At 40.2% G+C, this 15593-nt stretch overlaps 1 protein-coding gene across 3 annotated transcripts in view; it reads right to left on the reverse strand.

Moving 5' to 3' along the window:
- Nucleotides 1-15593, reverse strand: part of UTRN (utrophin) — a 350247-nt gene that overhangs the window by 289727 nt on the left and 44927 nt on the right. For all 3 annotated transcript variants that reach the window (XM_033054305.2, XM_033054306.2, XM_033054304.2), the window contains one exon: nucleotides 517-578. In XM_033054305.2, coding sequence (XP_032910196.1) covers nucleotides 517-578 — 62 coding nt within the window. The remainder of the gene's footprint in view (nucleotides 1-516; nucleotides 579-15593) is intronic.

Consider the following 15593-nt stretch of genomic DNA (forward strand, 5'->3'; position numbering starts at 1 on the left):
AAGCCAGGAGAGAGAATTAAAATGAGAAATGCACAGCATGAGAGCTGAGGAAAATTCAGAATGTGCAAGTAATTATAAAAAAATTTCAGTCAAGACTCAAGTAGCAACACCAGGCGGCTTCAACTAGAGGTTTGAAGAGTGAATAAACCTGACTCAGCAATGGAGGAAACACAGTGATGGAGGTTCAAAATCTGCTTCAATGTTCTCTGAAAACTGCATGTAGAAATAAACTAAGCCAAACCAAAACTAAAAACCAAACACACATGTTCATGCAAATAAATACTCTGATTTATTAGCAAATAGAATCTTTCATTTTTTTCTTAAAACATAGTATCAAATGTTTATGTGCATGAGGAAATTGAAGGAACAAACACTACCATATTATATTTGTTTTCACTACACACTGACATTTTACTCTGAGTATTCAAGAGGAATAAGAGCAAAGTATATTTAACTAAAATTACTCTAAATAGTGAAGCAAACAAAATAAAAGTAGTACATCCAAACCAACATTACCTTGGAAAATCGAGCATTTATCCATTTTGTAAAGGTTTTTTTCTGTACATCATTGTGTTCATCTGGAGAGAGAGAATAAGAAAACAATGAGTGAAAATGCATTCTTCTTACTGCTAGTGTTCAATACAGGTCACATTAAAGACCGTCCTGAGAAGCCGGAGAATTTTTTGCCTTATCTGTCAATAAAGCTGTTCAACCATCCACAACACTTTGGTACTTGCAGAGTCACACAAATGTTTTGCCTTTGCTAGTAACCAGAGCAGCTCCTTTGCATTAGAATCAGCCTCACAGCACCTCCCCAAGCGGGTTTCTGATGCATAAAATTCACAGGCTTCCCATCTGGTGAAAAACAACCTACGAAACCATGGGCTTTTAATTAACAGACTTTGTCAACACCTTTTTGCCTGAATGCATTACTCCAAAAGGTGCTGAGGCCCTTATTCAAGCTTCTGATGCAGATAATAGCCTCTGTGGTAGCAAAGCTGCTGGGACAGCCCTTGAAGCACTGGCCTTATCCACCCTCAGCCTGCTTTTGCATCTGGGTTCAGAACCATGCTAGTGATCAGTCACAGACAAGTTCAGCTGAGGTGTAGAAGGGCTCAGCAGCCCTTCCCTTCTGATGCCCTGCTGGTGTGGCACTAAAGTACAACCTGGGGTCTGGGAGACAGCCAGAAGGACCCAGCTGGAGAAGGAGGAACGGCAGGCAAGCACCTGGAGGTCAGAGCAGAGGGAGGAGCAGTTGCCTCCAGCAGTGCAGGGAGAAGGCAGCTTTCCCAGGATGTCCAAGGAAGCCATTTAGGAGTCATCTGCAGTTTTACAGTCTGTCCCACTAAACCAGGGTGAGTCACCTCCAGCACAGGACAGACACTCCTGCCTGTATCACAGAACACATCTTGGGTAAACTGCTGACAACTAGACTAGACAAGGGAGGTTTACCCAGTATGGATTTCCAGGTCTGCCTGCTGCAGACAAGAAAATATATACGCGCAGCCTGTCAAAGGCTTTAACCTCCAAATCTTTGCAAAAATCACAGCAGGGCAGTCAGTGCCTTACACCAGGCAAACTGGGACAACTGCAGCCCAAATCAGGAGTCTCAAAAAGTCCTTCAAGACTCCATCAGCTTCTTGGCAGACCAGTCTTGAGATATCCTTCAGGCAACCACAACATGCTACTGTCTGATAATCTCTTGCAGAACCTCTTGGTGGCAGCTGGCATCAATTTTTCCAGAATCCATACCACAAAGCAGCAAACCACCATGGTTTTCAGACTAACTGTCTCTGCACTTGGAATGAAGCCATAGAAAAAGCCTGATTGCAACTCAAATTTTCTACTTCACGCAATCACAAAAATTTATGCAATCTGAAGAAATATCAGATTATGATTTAAAAGCACCACTTACAAGATCATATACCTCAGCAGCAACTGAGAGTTGTACAATAAAGTTATCTATAAAATCCAAATATTAAAAAAATTAAAAATCACAGAAAACAACCATAAGATTCCCTATATCAATGACCTCAACATTTCTGATTTCTGGTCTAACATCTGAAGCTGACACTACCCATGTATTTACATCTAATAGAGCTAGCCAAAAAGCTGTTACAGACAGAAACCAACAATCAGGAATGTTTTACCTAACAGCAAGGAATAGTGGCTACAGCTCAGTCTAGATACAAGAAGTCACATTAGTAAGAGATGAAGTGTCCTGACAGCTGAAAAACTTAAACTGTATGAAATTGTTCATATCCATTTAAATTCATTCTGGGTTTCTTTTAGGCTACAGCTGAAAAACCTGCATAGGACACAAAAGTGCATGTCAGCCAGGAGCCATGTTTCACTCTTGTATGCCTCTCCTCTTTGGCAGTTAAAGCTGATCCAACAAACCCTCCTGCTGAGTCACACCTCAAGCTCAATCAGACAAAGACAGCCCAATGAATGAAACGATTTTTCTGAGCAAGACTTCAAGATAGCTATAGCATGTGCACAACATGCCATGCTCAGAATGTTTAAATTCAAGGTGTTGTTTCAGGGGAGTATAATTACCTAAGACACTTTGTTAACCCTGTCTTTTCCCCTCAGTGGCATACAGCTCCTTGCCATCAACGGCAGACAGAACCAAGTAACTTCCTAGTAGATCCTAAGTACCATTTCACAGGAGCCTGGCAGACAAGATGAAATTAAAAAAAAAAAAAAAATATATATATATGAATTTAACCCATTTTCCCCTTACAAGTCTGTTATCTTTTTTTCCTTTTAACACTCAGGAATAGACTAGATTGATCCAACCGCCCCTGTTGGAGCAATGTTTTCCATTAGCTTTAGCTGCAAATACTATTTTTATTGAACATAGAGAGATTTAAACATTTTCTTTTTTTAAATATAATTCATTAACCAGTCTGACCCTTTTGTACCAACACCCCCAACTACACCCCTGTGTTACATGATGTTGTCTTTCCTAAGGGTCCATTTGCCTTCTTCCTTCCTTAAGCATCTGTGACAATGAAGAGTAACACCACAGTTTAAGGTATCATGTTCTTTTAAGATTATTACTCCTTAGCATGACAAAGGCAAAGAATAGAGAGGCCAAAAACAGTTGTAAGACTGTGTAAAAGAGCAGCAACACTTATGAAAAGGGTTCTGGATTTATAAATCCTGTGCAGCAGGAGCTCTGCACACCCTGCTCTTGGAGGGTTGAGCCCTTCCCGAGCACAGGCATGGCAGGAGGTGAGCTCTGCTCAGCATTCTGCAGCTTCAGCCTGCCAGGACTCCTTCAACAGACCTTGCTCCTACAGCTGGCTCCCCAGCACCTCAGTCCAGTTTGTGGCAGTGCTCCTGCTAGGTGTGCTGTGGTAGCACACACAGCACTTACTAAAAATTCAGCCTCTTTACTCTCTCTTCAAAAAGAGGGTTTTCTGTGAAGGAAAAAAAATCCACTAAAACCCACATCTTTCATAAACACAAGCTACTTAGTCTTGATAAAAGATTTGAACAAAAGTATATGAATGTATGTACCCTTACTATCCTCTAAGGAGCAGAGCATCCTTTCTATTTCTTAAGAAAGGAATGAGAACCCCCACAACTCACATCTTCCTAAAACATCCTACTCAGTTATAAAATCCATAGACAACCTTGCCAGTCAGACTCTGCTTCTATGTTTGCTTTATAAAAACTTCTGAAACTAGGATTTTTGAACCCGGACATTACAGCCAGGTTTGTCAAGCTTTCTCCTCTAAACCCTACAAAAGAAAAAAAGAAGAAAAAAAAATGGTGGTGCTTGGATAGCAACACTGACAGGTTATTTTATCACTCAAAATAATTTTCTCTAGATTCCTACAAGTCCGTAAGGGTAACCCCCGGAGGCTGACATTAAGATTCGGATAACAAATTAGCCACGTTCAGTCAAAAAACACAGTATCACCATTCAGCAAAGCACACAGTAATCCAGCCAGTCAACTTCTCACACAAGACATTAAAAATGTCAGCAAGTTACAGCCCAGTGAGAAACAAATTCACCAAGTTGCTAAAACATTTGTTTCCTTTCACACTGCTGCAGCCTGACAATAAAAGCCAAGGACTGACCCAGGGCCAAATTGTGCTTCATTACCTACTGACTGTTTCCTCTGGCCAACGAGGCTCTGCCTGCCCTCCAGCCACTTAATGGACTAGTAATGGACAAAGTCAGAACAGTTTGTTCCTTTAAGAGGAAATAAAAACAAACCTAAACACACACACGCATACAAAATTAAACTCTTGTGATGACAAAAGAGAGAAGAAAAGCTTCCTATCCCGGATGCCTGTTTGCTGAAGCCTGCTTCTGTTAGGCAAGATGATGTATGTCCACCCAACTGCAGTGCGCTCGAAACAACCGGCTCGGGTGATCAGATGCCCAGGCTTTGTCCTGGCACTCAGTCGCCCCCAGCAGCTGCTTCTGTAGCCTTACATACCTCCTCCACCCACAACACTGCCCTTGAATTTCATTTGGGGCATCTAGAAAACACTAGATGCTCAAGTCCAGTTCAAGTCCAATCTATTGCCTGGTGAATATAATGTTGGAGAGCAAAAAGGAATCTAAATTATCTAAAAATAGAGCTAAAAAGCAAAAGTCTCACTGGATTGCAGTATGTCCTCTACTCAACCTCTGTTTCATGCTGAAAGAGAGCTTTCTTATTTCCCCGAAACACATTACATACTTGCATGACAGAATTGCATTACTTAGCTTTTGAAAGACAGAAGTTATCGCACCCAAAACAGCTGGCAGAACAGCGCTATAATGAAAATGCCCTGGAGAAGCACAGACTTGATTGGCAAATAAAGTACAGAAATTGCCCAACCACTCCAGCACAGTTACCAAGGGTCATCTCACATTCGAAGACCTAAATTTGCCTTCACCACCTCATTATTTAGGTTCTCAGCAAAGGAATTTAGAAATAAAAGAAGGAATTAGCCTGTGGGTTTCAATTAAGACACTTGGAATGTAACGAAGTTAGAAACATCCCTTTGCCTAAGCCTTTAGGCAATCGGGAGTATTTATTGCAGATACCGCCCCACCCAAGACTAGCACACCTATGAAACCCTAACAACAGTAACAAAAAGAGGGATAAGGCTGTATTTCTGGACAGAAAAAGCCTTTTGAAAGCAACTATCTTTTTGTCAAATTCAAACTAATTCATATAGCAAAACACACAAAATAAGCATCTACAATAAAATTTGAGCCGAAAAAAAGCATAGTTTTCATCCCTGTGTGCAAGAAGCAGAAAGCCAAACAAGCCATGAAGCACCAGTTTGTGACCACCAAGTTCACAGAAGCACCCCTGAGCTCATTGGGAGTACTGGCCCTGACTTTATTAACACAGAAAAATCTTTATCACCAGGTTTGGAGTTGGACCTTTTTTAAGGACTGGGAGAGAAAGGGGGGAAAGTAAGATAGATAGTCTTTTTAAAGGAACAAAAACCAAAAGTTGAGATTGTTCTGCAGATTTTCTCCTCTCTTGCAACAGCATGGTAGAAAAAAAATAGCTTCAGCAACACATAATTTGCTTGTAAACTTTCCCCTTTGTGCTGCAATTTTAATTTCTGCAATCAGTGGTATGCACAAAGCTTTCCCTCATTCCTTTTCTTTGTCTCCCCAAACTTCAGCATTTAGGCAAAACTAGAGTTATATTAATAGTGCATCTAACAAAAAAAAAAAAAAGTCACAACATCTGCCTACAGCAACTCACATATAAAACGCAGTTACCCAAATTGTAAGTTGTCTGTAGAGACCAAACTATGGAATATAAACGTTAGCCAAAAAAAAAAAAAAAAAAAAATCATGCAAAAAGAAAAGTCACCTCACTATCTGGTGTTTCCCAACAGCAGATACCACCAAAAACAAGACACCAAAGACAAGCAATGAGAACCATCCTCTGGTTCTCACCAAAGTGTACTGTAAGTTTAAGCAAAATCGTGTTTACTTCACAACAAAAAATCCCCCAGCAACTGACAACCTAGAGAAAGGCATCCTCACAGCTGAAGGAATATTAAAATAGCTGTTTCCATACCTCCCAACAAAAGCAACCTAACACACCACGCTGTGGTCTCAGTACATTGGAATGATGATTAAAAGGGAGGTATAGATAACCAAGCAATCAGGAGACAGAAATAATGCTCAACACAAAGCCTGACAGGTTGTTCAGCCAGCGACCCTGCTGTTTTCATGGGATGACAGTGCAAACCAAGAGCTGTATGCAGTGTCCTGAGGCTGCTCTAGAATTGCAGGCAGTACACAAGGCTGCTCCAGAGGGTCACCAGAGCCAGCAACCCCACATGTCACTCCAACAGCTTGCAATGGGTCCCTAACACTGGGTCAAACCAAGCAGTGTCAGCTTCCAGTGCAAGACAGCCCTGTGAAGCTTTCACACAATACACATTTGAGCACATATTTCACAAACTGCCCAGCACATGGAAAGAGAAGAGAAAGGCAGAGAACTCCTGCCCAAACTCTACCAAAAATGTTCCTAAGCAACAAACAGGGAGGCACCTAAAGAAAAAATACAAATTTATGGACACAAATAAAATCACAAACTAGATTTACTACAGCTGGTTTTGTTATGAGCACAGATTAGGTCTCTGAATTTCTAAGTGGTTATAAAGAAAATGGAATCCACAAGTTGGTGTTAGCCATCTGTTCATTTTTCTCTGCCCAAATTAGAACTGTTATTAGGCTCACTTGCACTTGTGGAGGTGATTCACAGGATATAAGGTCAGAGGGATTGCCGAGATCAACTAACATAATCTTCTGGTAACAAAAAAGCCATCTCCACAAAATGTCCATCTGCATACCAGAAAGGAAGCAAAGACAACAGATGTCAGAGACCCTGCACAGGCACAAGTAAACAAGATTGCTTGGACAGAGAAGGAAGCCAAGCCATAAACTGTATATATGCAAGTAGCTTTCTCTTCTAGTTATGGCAGAGTTTCAAATCAGGCAGACATCACAATCAACCTTGTTTGAACATATTCAGGAAACAATGTTCACAGTACAAAAGACAATGTTATTTTGCTCTCTGTGACAGGCACGTGAAGACAGCAGTACTGAAAAGTGATTCACAACACCAGATTTTCCTGCCCACTCATATTCCAGTGTCTCTTCTATCCCAACTCTTTCAATCAGAAATTTTCCTATTTTTTCTTTTTCAACAACCCAAAGGTTGAAATCCTCATCCTGTCTTCTCACTCCAAATATTAAAACCCTTCCAGATCGACCCCCTCAGAGCTGCCTCTCTTTTACCCAAGCTCCTAAACTCTATCATCATTCCTGTCTAAAACTCTCTTGATCAACAGCTGAGTACAAACAGAAGCTAGTTCCTGAGATTTAAATAGTAATACCTGGGTCCTACATGTAACTACATGCTCCAATTTCCTAAATAGAAGGCTAAGAACGCTTGGCCTCCTACGTATCAGTGGATGCCCTATTAGCACCAGCTCCTGCCCTCCTCTTCTCTGCCCTCTCACTGCAAACTCCCACCCCACCGGCATAGGCTACAATTAGTTGAGTATGCACCAGGCTGTCTTTGACATGCACATGCTGACTGACATATTTGACTGGTATGGTCACATAACCACTAGCTGCTTAATTAGCTTTATAACACACAATTAGGTTTATGAATATTGGATTAAGCTTCCACTAGTTACTACAAGTTGAACTAGTTGTGCTGGCGGAAAAATGGGAAGACAAATTTAATCAGATTATCCTACTTTCCTTGTAAAAATGGATTAAATCAACACATTTCAAAAAATTGTATGCTGTTAACATTTTCAAAATTACACAAGTGCTATATAGATGTTTCTGAAAGGAAGTTAACCAAGCATTTCTGGATACAGACCCTGTAGGACCAATTTCAGTAACAGCAGTGTGCAGACTAGAGTTATTTAAAAACAAATGGAATTTATAACCCAATGGAATTAAAGTCTTTCCTAGCAGGCCAGTGTAGAAGACAACCATAACATAGCACCTTGAGCAGTTAAGTTATGCAAAGACAAGGTGTTCGTTTTCTAGGTTTGATTGCTGCAAAGCTCTGACTGTATTTAGAAACCTAGCCTTAAGACTAAAAAAAAGCATATGTGTCCTAAAAAAATAAAAATCACACTTGCTTTCACAGTTGTATTCCATCTGTGGAAGGTAATAAAAAATAAACCTTCCAATGATAATTAACTCAGAAATTAAGAAAAAAAATAAAGATGTGACCTTACAGAGTCTTAACACACTATCACTTGGAACAAGATTTCTAGACCAAAAACAATGAACATGTATAGTTATACATTGCAATTCCGTGATTCTTATAACCACTGCAATACCAATATAAATTTTCTGGCAATTTCATGTGGATGTCTCAAGGATTAAGCAAGTATTCACCTGTATGAATCTATTTTTTTGCACTGTTCCCAAAAAGTTTAGTAAAATTTTGATTGAAGAGTTTTTGTAGAAAGTACAGCATTGTAGAGGTCAGAAGGTGTTTTTGGAGATCATTTGTCTAATCCAACCCCCCAGTCTAAGCAAGTTGCCCAAGGCCATGTCCAGTCAGATTTTTAACATCTGCAGAGACAGACGAAACCTCTCTGAGCAACCCAGGACAGGGTTTTACCATAAATGGAGTTGCCTGCATTTCAGTTTGCTCCCCTTGCTTCTTGTCCTTTCAATGGCCTGGGAAGAGCCTAATAACATTCTTTGCACTGTCCTTTCAGATACTTATAAACTCTGCCAAGGTAGCATACCTTGGATTCTGGTCCTTTTCTTCTGGTTGAACTTTCCCAGCTCTCTGTCTTTCCCCACAGGAGAAATGCTCCAGTCCATCATCATCATGGCTTTGACTCCAATATATTCACATCTCTCCTGCACTGGGGAGCCCAGAACTGGACCAAGTACTCCAGATGCGGCATCACCAGCACTGAGTAAATGAGAGCACATCCAAGAACATGCAGCATATGCTCATGCCCAAAGGAATTACAGAGAAAGGAAGAGAGCTCCTTTTTCACAAACTTGGCAGTAGTATGCCCAGGTAGTCAAGAAGGCAAATGGCATCCTGGTCTGTGTCAAAGTGTGGCCAGCAGGTCCAGGGCAGTGATCATCTCCCTGTACTTAGAATTTGAGGTGTGGTGTCATCAGTGCCGTGCCCAGTTTTGGGCCCCAGCACTACGAGAAGGACATTGAGGTGCAGGACTGAGTCCTGGTGAATGGCAACAGTGAAGTGTTCAGTACTCAAGTCTTATAAGGAGCGGTTGAGGGAGCTGAAGGTGTTTAGCCTGGAGAAAAGGAGGGTCAGGGAGAACTTATCACTCTCTACAACTGCCTGAAAGGAGGTTGCAGCCAGGTAGGGTTCAGTCTCTCCTCCCAGGTAAAAAGTGACAGGGCAAGAGGAAATGGCCTTCAGTTGCACCAGGGGAGATTTAGACTAGATATTAGGAAAAGCTTCTTCACTGGAAGGGAACTCAAGCATTAGAACAGGCTGTCCAGAAAGGTGCTGGAATCACCATCCCTGGAAGCATTCAAAGGGCACGAGAGCATAGCATTTAGTAATAAAATAATTTTACTTAACAGACTATGTAACAGAAAGATTCTACACACTACTGTCCAGCTTATAACAATTAACTAGCACATTTCAATTCTTCACAACTAAGACTCATATCAAGTGATGCCACCCTTACAGCTCCTGGGCAGGCAACACTTGAAAGACAGAACTGGGGGAAACTTGCATACTAATCTTGACAGCAAAGTTAAGATCAGTCTTCGCAGAAATCAAATAGACAAAGGAAGTTTAAAAAAGTAGAAATTGTTTATTTTGTTTCCAGACGGGTCAAGCCTGAGCTTCATTAGCTATTCCATTATTTTGTCAAGGATCAGTCACTGATGCCTGTAAAATATTTACCTTAGCCTATTAACTTTTGTTATTACTAAGATGAAACCTGAAACATAAAAGGTTTAAAGGAAGCCCCTAAAAGTCACATAGTATAGTAGTACTCTAAAGATGGAGAAGCAAAAAGAATAAACAGGATAACTGAACAATTTAAATCCAAAATAGTTCATGCAAACTACACCAAATACTCTCATTTCTATCCCTACAATAATCCAGAAAGTTCACTACAGAAATGGTAACCATAAGTTTGCCTGCTTTTAGCTTCACATGACCAACCCAAAGAAGGCTAAATGTCTTATACAGCCATCCAGCCCTAGTGAGGAAGATTAAGTGAAAGACAATTTGGACCAATAAAAGTCCCATTCTTGAGATAAATTATTTCCTTTCCCAGATACATTCCTTTGCTGGCCAAGGAATATTGCACCACTGGGGAAGGTTTTGCACCTTTGTGCAGAAACTGAAACGTTGAGTAGACCTTTGAGCATTTTGCTCACAAAAAAAATTACTGTTCTTCCTCTAGAGCTAAGAAGAAACAGTCATAAAGGTGCCTTAGCCACTTGGTGTTTTTAGTGAGATATCTTAATGGAGAAAAAATAAAGGAGAAATTGGAGTAAAGTATTATGAATGATCCCTTCTTATGGCATTTGGCAAACGTAAGATTTTCTTTTATCATTTGATCAGAACAGCAGTAAGTTGAAGCACTGCTAATCCTATATCCTCATTAAACTCTCATTTCCTTCCCTGGCTTAGTCATTAATTAGTCCCCAAAGCTGAACCCCCTCCTGATTAACTGCTCTGAAAGTACATAAGTTCTGTTTGGCAACTGCAGGACAAATATCTGGAACACATTAAACTAGGTATTTATGCAATCAAGCAAGCACTGACCACCAGCATGTGCCCACTGAATATTTCGCACTTCAATATAGAAATAACCTTAAGGATATGCCACTCCCAATAGTGTGAGAAAAACTGGAGAAGATAGTCTGCTCTCATAAGACTACCACTGGAGTACTGCTTCCAGCTCTGGGGCCCTCAACACAGGGAAGACACGGACCTGTTGGACCAGATCCAGAGGAAGCCACAAAGATGACCTGAGGGTTGGAACTTCTCTCCCATGAAGACAGGCTGAGAGAGTCAGGTTTTTTCAGTTGGAGAAGAACAGCCTTCCAGTACTTAAAGGGGAGCTACAAGAAAAATGGGGAGGGAGACTATCAGGAAGTGCATTGACAGGGTAAGGAGTAAATGTTTGAAAGGGAAAGAGTATATTTAGATTACATGCAAGGAAGCAATTCTTTGCTATGAGGGTGGTGAGGCACTGGAACAAGTAGCCCAGAGTACAAGCGGTCTAAGCCGGATCAGATGGGACTTTCAGCAACCTCATCTAGTGGAAGATGTCCCTGTCCATGACAGGGAGTTTGGAACTAGAAGGTCTTTACAGCCCCTTTCAACCCAAACTGTTGCATAACTCAATTAAAGTACAGCAACAGAGCAGTCAAAAGGAGACCAACCAAAGTTCGAACCTACCAAGCCTTTGGCAGAACCTGAGCCATAGGTTTTCAGCTGCCTGTTGTTTAGGCAAAGGATTGCATCCCATTCCCGATGTTTTTATTATTTAATGATAAGCCTTGACGAAAACTGTGGTAGAGCCTGTGCAAAAGTAGCGTTTGATTTCTGTCACTCTAACATATCAAGTGGGTTTGTGTACAATTTGGAATAGACACATAACCTTTACTTTTGTAGAAACTGGCTAAACAACAAAAAAAGATCACCTAATGAAAACATGTCTTTTTAGTACTGCTGCCTCTGATGACTATTCCAGTAGATCAGTCACACTCACAGGTATAATCATGTCCTGGGTGCTTTTTCAGAGAGGGTTCTTTTGCATGCCTTCCCAGTGCTAATGAGTCAGGCAATAAGCAGGCTCAGGATTCACTTTGTTTTGCCCTCCACCAAAGGTCAATGTCCCTGCAGCAGACAGGTGGTGTCTGTGCCTCAGCAAGGATGGAGCTTGCAGCCTGAATGTTGCTAGCCTGAGGACCAAAATGATGATAACCACCAGTGAAACAAGAAAAATGGGGACACTAGTATAAATTGGTTAAAAAAGCCGAGACAAGTTTGTGGACTCTTAATTCCACAAAAAGACAGATATAATTTATGCCTGAAGAGATCCCTGAACTGCAAACCAGAATGTGAAAATAAGGTATTTTTGAGGAAGCACCATTAAAGACGGGCTTGTGGAAGAAGTATAAGCACATGGTATCTACCTGTGGACACCGCTACAGGCAATGATGAGAAAATGATGACAATTGCATGGCAAATAGTCGGATGAAATACAAAATAATAATTTCCTCAATTCAATCATTTGTCCTGGACCTCAGAACACTTGGTCTGATACTTTTTAATTAATAAAAATACTTATAACTTTCCAGTGTCATAGTAGACTAGGATCAGTCCTTAACTGCCACCTGAGAAAAAGCCAGGAGAAGATCACCATTGCTGGGTCACATAAAACAAGGGAGAAATTCTTCTAAGGCTTTGACACTCTCACCCTCACCCCACCCCATAAAGAAAAGCTATTTGCAAGTAGTGTCAAATAATATCTCTAGCCACAAACAGTTTTACTGAACTAGTACTTCCCAGTCTCCCAAAATGCATACTATAAACATAGCTAGCTAGAACAAGAGCTGTGCTTAAAGCTGGGATTCAGTACAACATCCCAGTCTGAAGTTACCTCTCAGCACATTCATTGCATGTGCCCAGCTCTCCAAAGCGCCAGGCACACATTAGTTCTGTCAGACCTACCCATACAAACACTCCAAAGCATCAGACAGCTCTGGTGAAGCAAAGCCAAACTGCTCCAACACATTTGAGCAGCTTGTGAAGGGTCTACATTGATGTGCTATTGCTCAGAGTAAAAGGTCAAATGAGGGGGAGAAAGGAAATGGGGTAAGGCAAAGATGTACTCCCAGAAGCATACAAAAAGATTGGTCCCCTACAAAAGAAAGAAAAACACATGTGGTTCCCCAAAAGAGTTAAGAGAAGCATGTTTTCTATTTAACATGTTTTTGCACTTCTGAGTGAGAAAGCTACTACAACAAATTAACTTCATATACATTTATAAGAATGTCAAAGTCTCAATAAGATTATGCATTTAATTTACCACGAACTATAAAGCTCAGTGGCAAAAAATCCCCAACAATGCATTCCACACTCTTCAGGTTATGCAGATAAATGTAACACCCAAATGAAGGTAATAAAAGAGAGATTATTATTTCTGAAACAATAACATTACCTTCACAGAAAGAACAGGTAGTATGAACAGGGTCAAATAAACAGAACAAATCACAAGGTCATCTCCAAAAGATGCCGCTGTCATCATATGACTTGCCTTCGAATGTTTAGCTTTGCGTACTATAAACTTGATGTGGGGAAAAAGAGGGGAATGCATCCAGAAAGTACTTTTAACTCAATTTTTAAAAATTAATTTCTACAAATTAAAAAGCAAAAAAAGTTTACCTTCAACACTCCGCATTGCTCACTATCACAAACAACTTCAGTATTTCTCACAGTTTTACCTGCATCACACAAGGTAAAACCAAAAACAATGTGATTGATGACATTTGCTACAACTTTTAAGTTGTTGCATTTTAACCTATCATCTTAAACCACTGTAATATAAATACGGTTGAAAACCTTTAACGGCTTTTATTATTAAAGTTATTAGAAGACTTTTCTACAGCTGTTTGTTCATTTGGACAACAATCCTAAAAACTAAGTCACAAAACTACTTTAAGAAACACCCCAAACACCATTTTTATCCCCCACACAATGACATAAGAAGCTTAATTCATATAATACAGATTAGATCTTCATAGCTGAAGATCTCTAATTTCACTGATGTTTACTACCACTTTCAATTTTCCATAGCATTGCTACATTAAGGCAACTCTGTAAAAGCTACAATATTTTATTGTCCAGAAAACAGAGTAGCAGCACCAAAAAAAAAAGAGAAAGTTTTTTAAGCTGCGAAGAAGCAAGAGAGTGGGAAGCAGCAGTAGGGATGCACAGAGGACATACAACTCATGCACACTGCTGTCTGAAGATCATGGAATAAGCTGCAGTACAGTGTTCACATTTCAGGCTGTCCACCACCGACACAAAAGCAACCTGTGGCAGAAGAATGACCCTTCACAAAACCCACGTATTCATGAAGCCTGCCACAAAGGGAGAAAGGAAAGAATTCCTGCAGCTGTACACACATCTGCAAGTTGCTGCAGCAGAGCCAAATGCATCCTAAATATCAGTCACCTACCTACCTGCTACTTACTCAAACAGCACAAGAGATATCATCACTGTCCAACAGGTTTGAAAATGAAAATACACACTGACGAGTAACTCAAGCAGCCAGAAGATATACAGTCTTCTTTTTCTTCATAGAATGCTTTTAAGTAAATACTGCTATGATCCCCCATCAAAGTTACACAGTCTAGCTAAGAAACGCTCTGGGAGTGTTTAAAAGACAATACAGACATGCTTTATCCTGCAGGAGTCCAACTATGGACTGGCATGACTGGCTTAACAAAATGGCATTTGCAGACTTCAGTTTATTCAGAAACAGAAGCCTCAAATTTTGTAAATGGCAAGTGAAAACTGAGTGAAAGGGGAAAAGTGGAAAAGAAGAATCAGAGTGGACTTCTAAAGAGGTCAGGGGAAAAAGCAATATATGTGAAGATTTTTGCTCTCAAAAGAATTAGCATAATTAAAACATTACTTAGCAACCTTTTACGCTTATTTCAATTTCTGTGCATTTAATTATAACCTTCTACATGTGCAAGACTTGTCTGCAGCCCTGCAAAGATAAGTATACAATAAAAACAAGAACTTGCTAAAAACTAAACAAACAAAAAGCTCAAAAACTTTAGTCTTGTCACATTGTTCCACTCTTTCTATTCATGTCACAAGGCTTCAATGTTATTCCTCAAGTCTTTACATGGCTGCAAAAAGGAAAAGCAATTAATACTGACTACCAACCTTCTAATCCTTCAAAAGCAGAATGAAATTTGGGCTCAGTAAGGGAGCATTAGAAGGTGACACAGAACTCCAGCTGCTCAGTTGTAATAACTGCATCTCTTAGACTTGAACATTATAGAAAAAAAAAGTTGAAATCTTCAAGAAAAGTTTGAATTTCTACCTTTTTTCTCTAATTTTAGCATACTAGAAGAAGCCATGTAAGAAAGGAGTATGTGAGGATACTCATTCTTGGGAGAGAAGAAAGAATTAGGAAAGACTAAGAATGCCCAAGAATGAAGCATGAGTGTTTGTATTTATTGTATCAATTATGACACAAGTTCTTCACCAAACCACAGGGCAGCAGAAAAGAATTTGGGGAGGAGCAAGATGCAGACGGAAAGCAGGTACCAGCTAAGACAACCTTAAGAGTTAAGGCACAAATGCATAAGTGTCATATTATAAGAAGATTAGGAAAACCAAAACAAGCCTGAGAAATGAAATGTATCTATCAAATAACTTCAAAGCGGTATTTAAGCATAACAAAAGGAAAAAAGCTGAAGGTCACACAAAAGAACAAACCACTAGAGCAGCAGGAAAATCATAACTGTGGCAAGTTAAGATACACTATCCCTTACCTATATCAGGGAGATGTCCCAAGCAAACCAGTTTCTTTGG

Source organism: Catharus ustulatus, chromosome 3 (genome assembly GCF_009819885.2).
Source record: "Catharus ustulatus isolate bCatUst1 chromosome 3, bCatUst1.pri.v2, whole genome shotgun sequence".
In the NCBI taxonomy this organism is placed as follows: domain Eukaryota; kingdom Metazoa; phylum Chordata; class Aves; order Passeriformes; family Turdidae; genus Catharus; species Catharus ustulatus.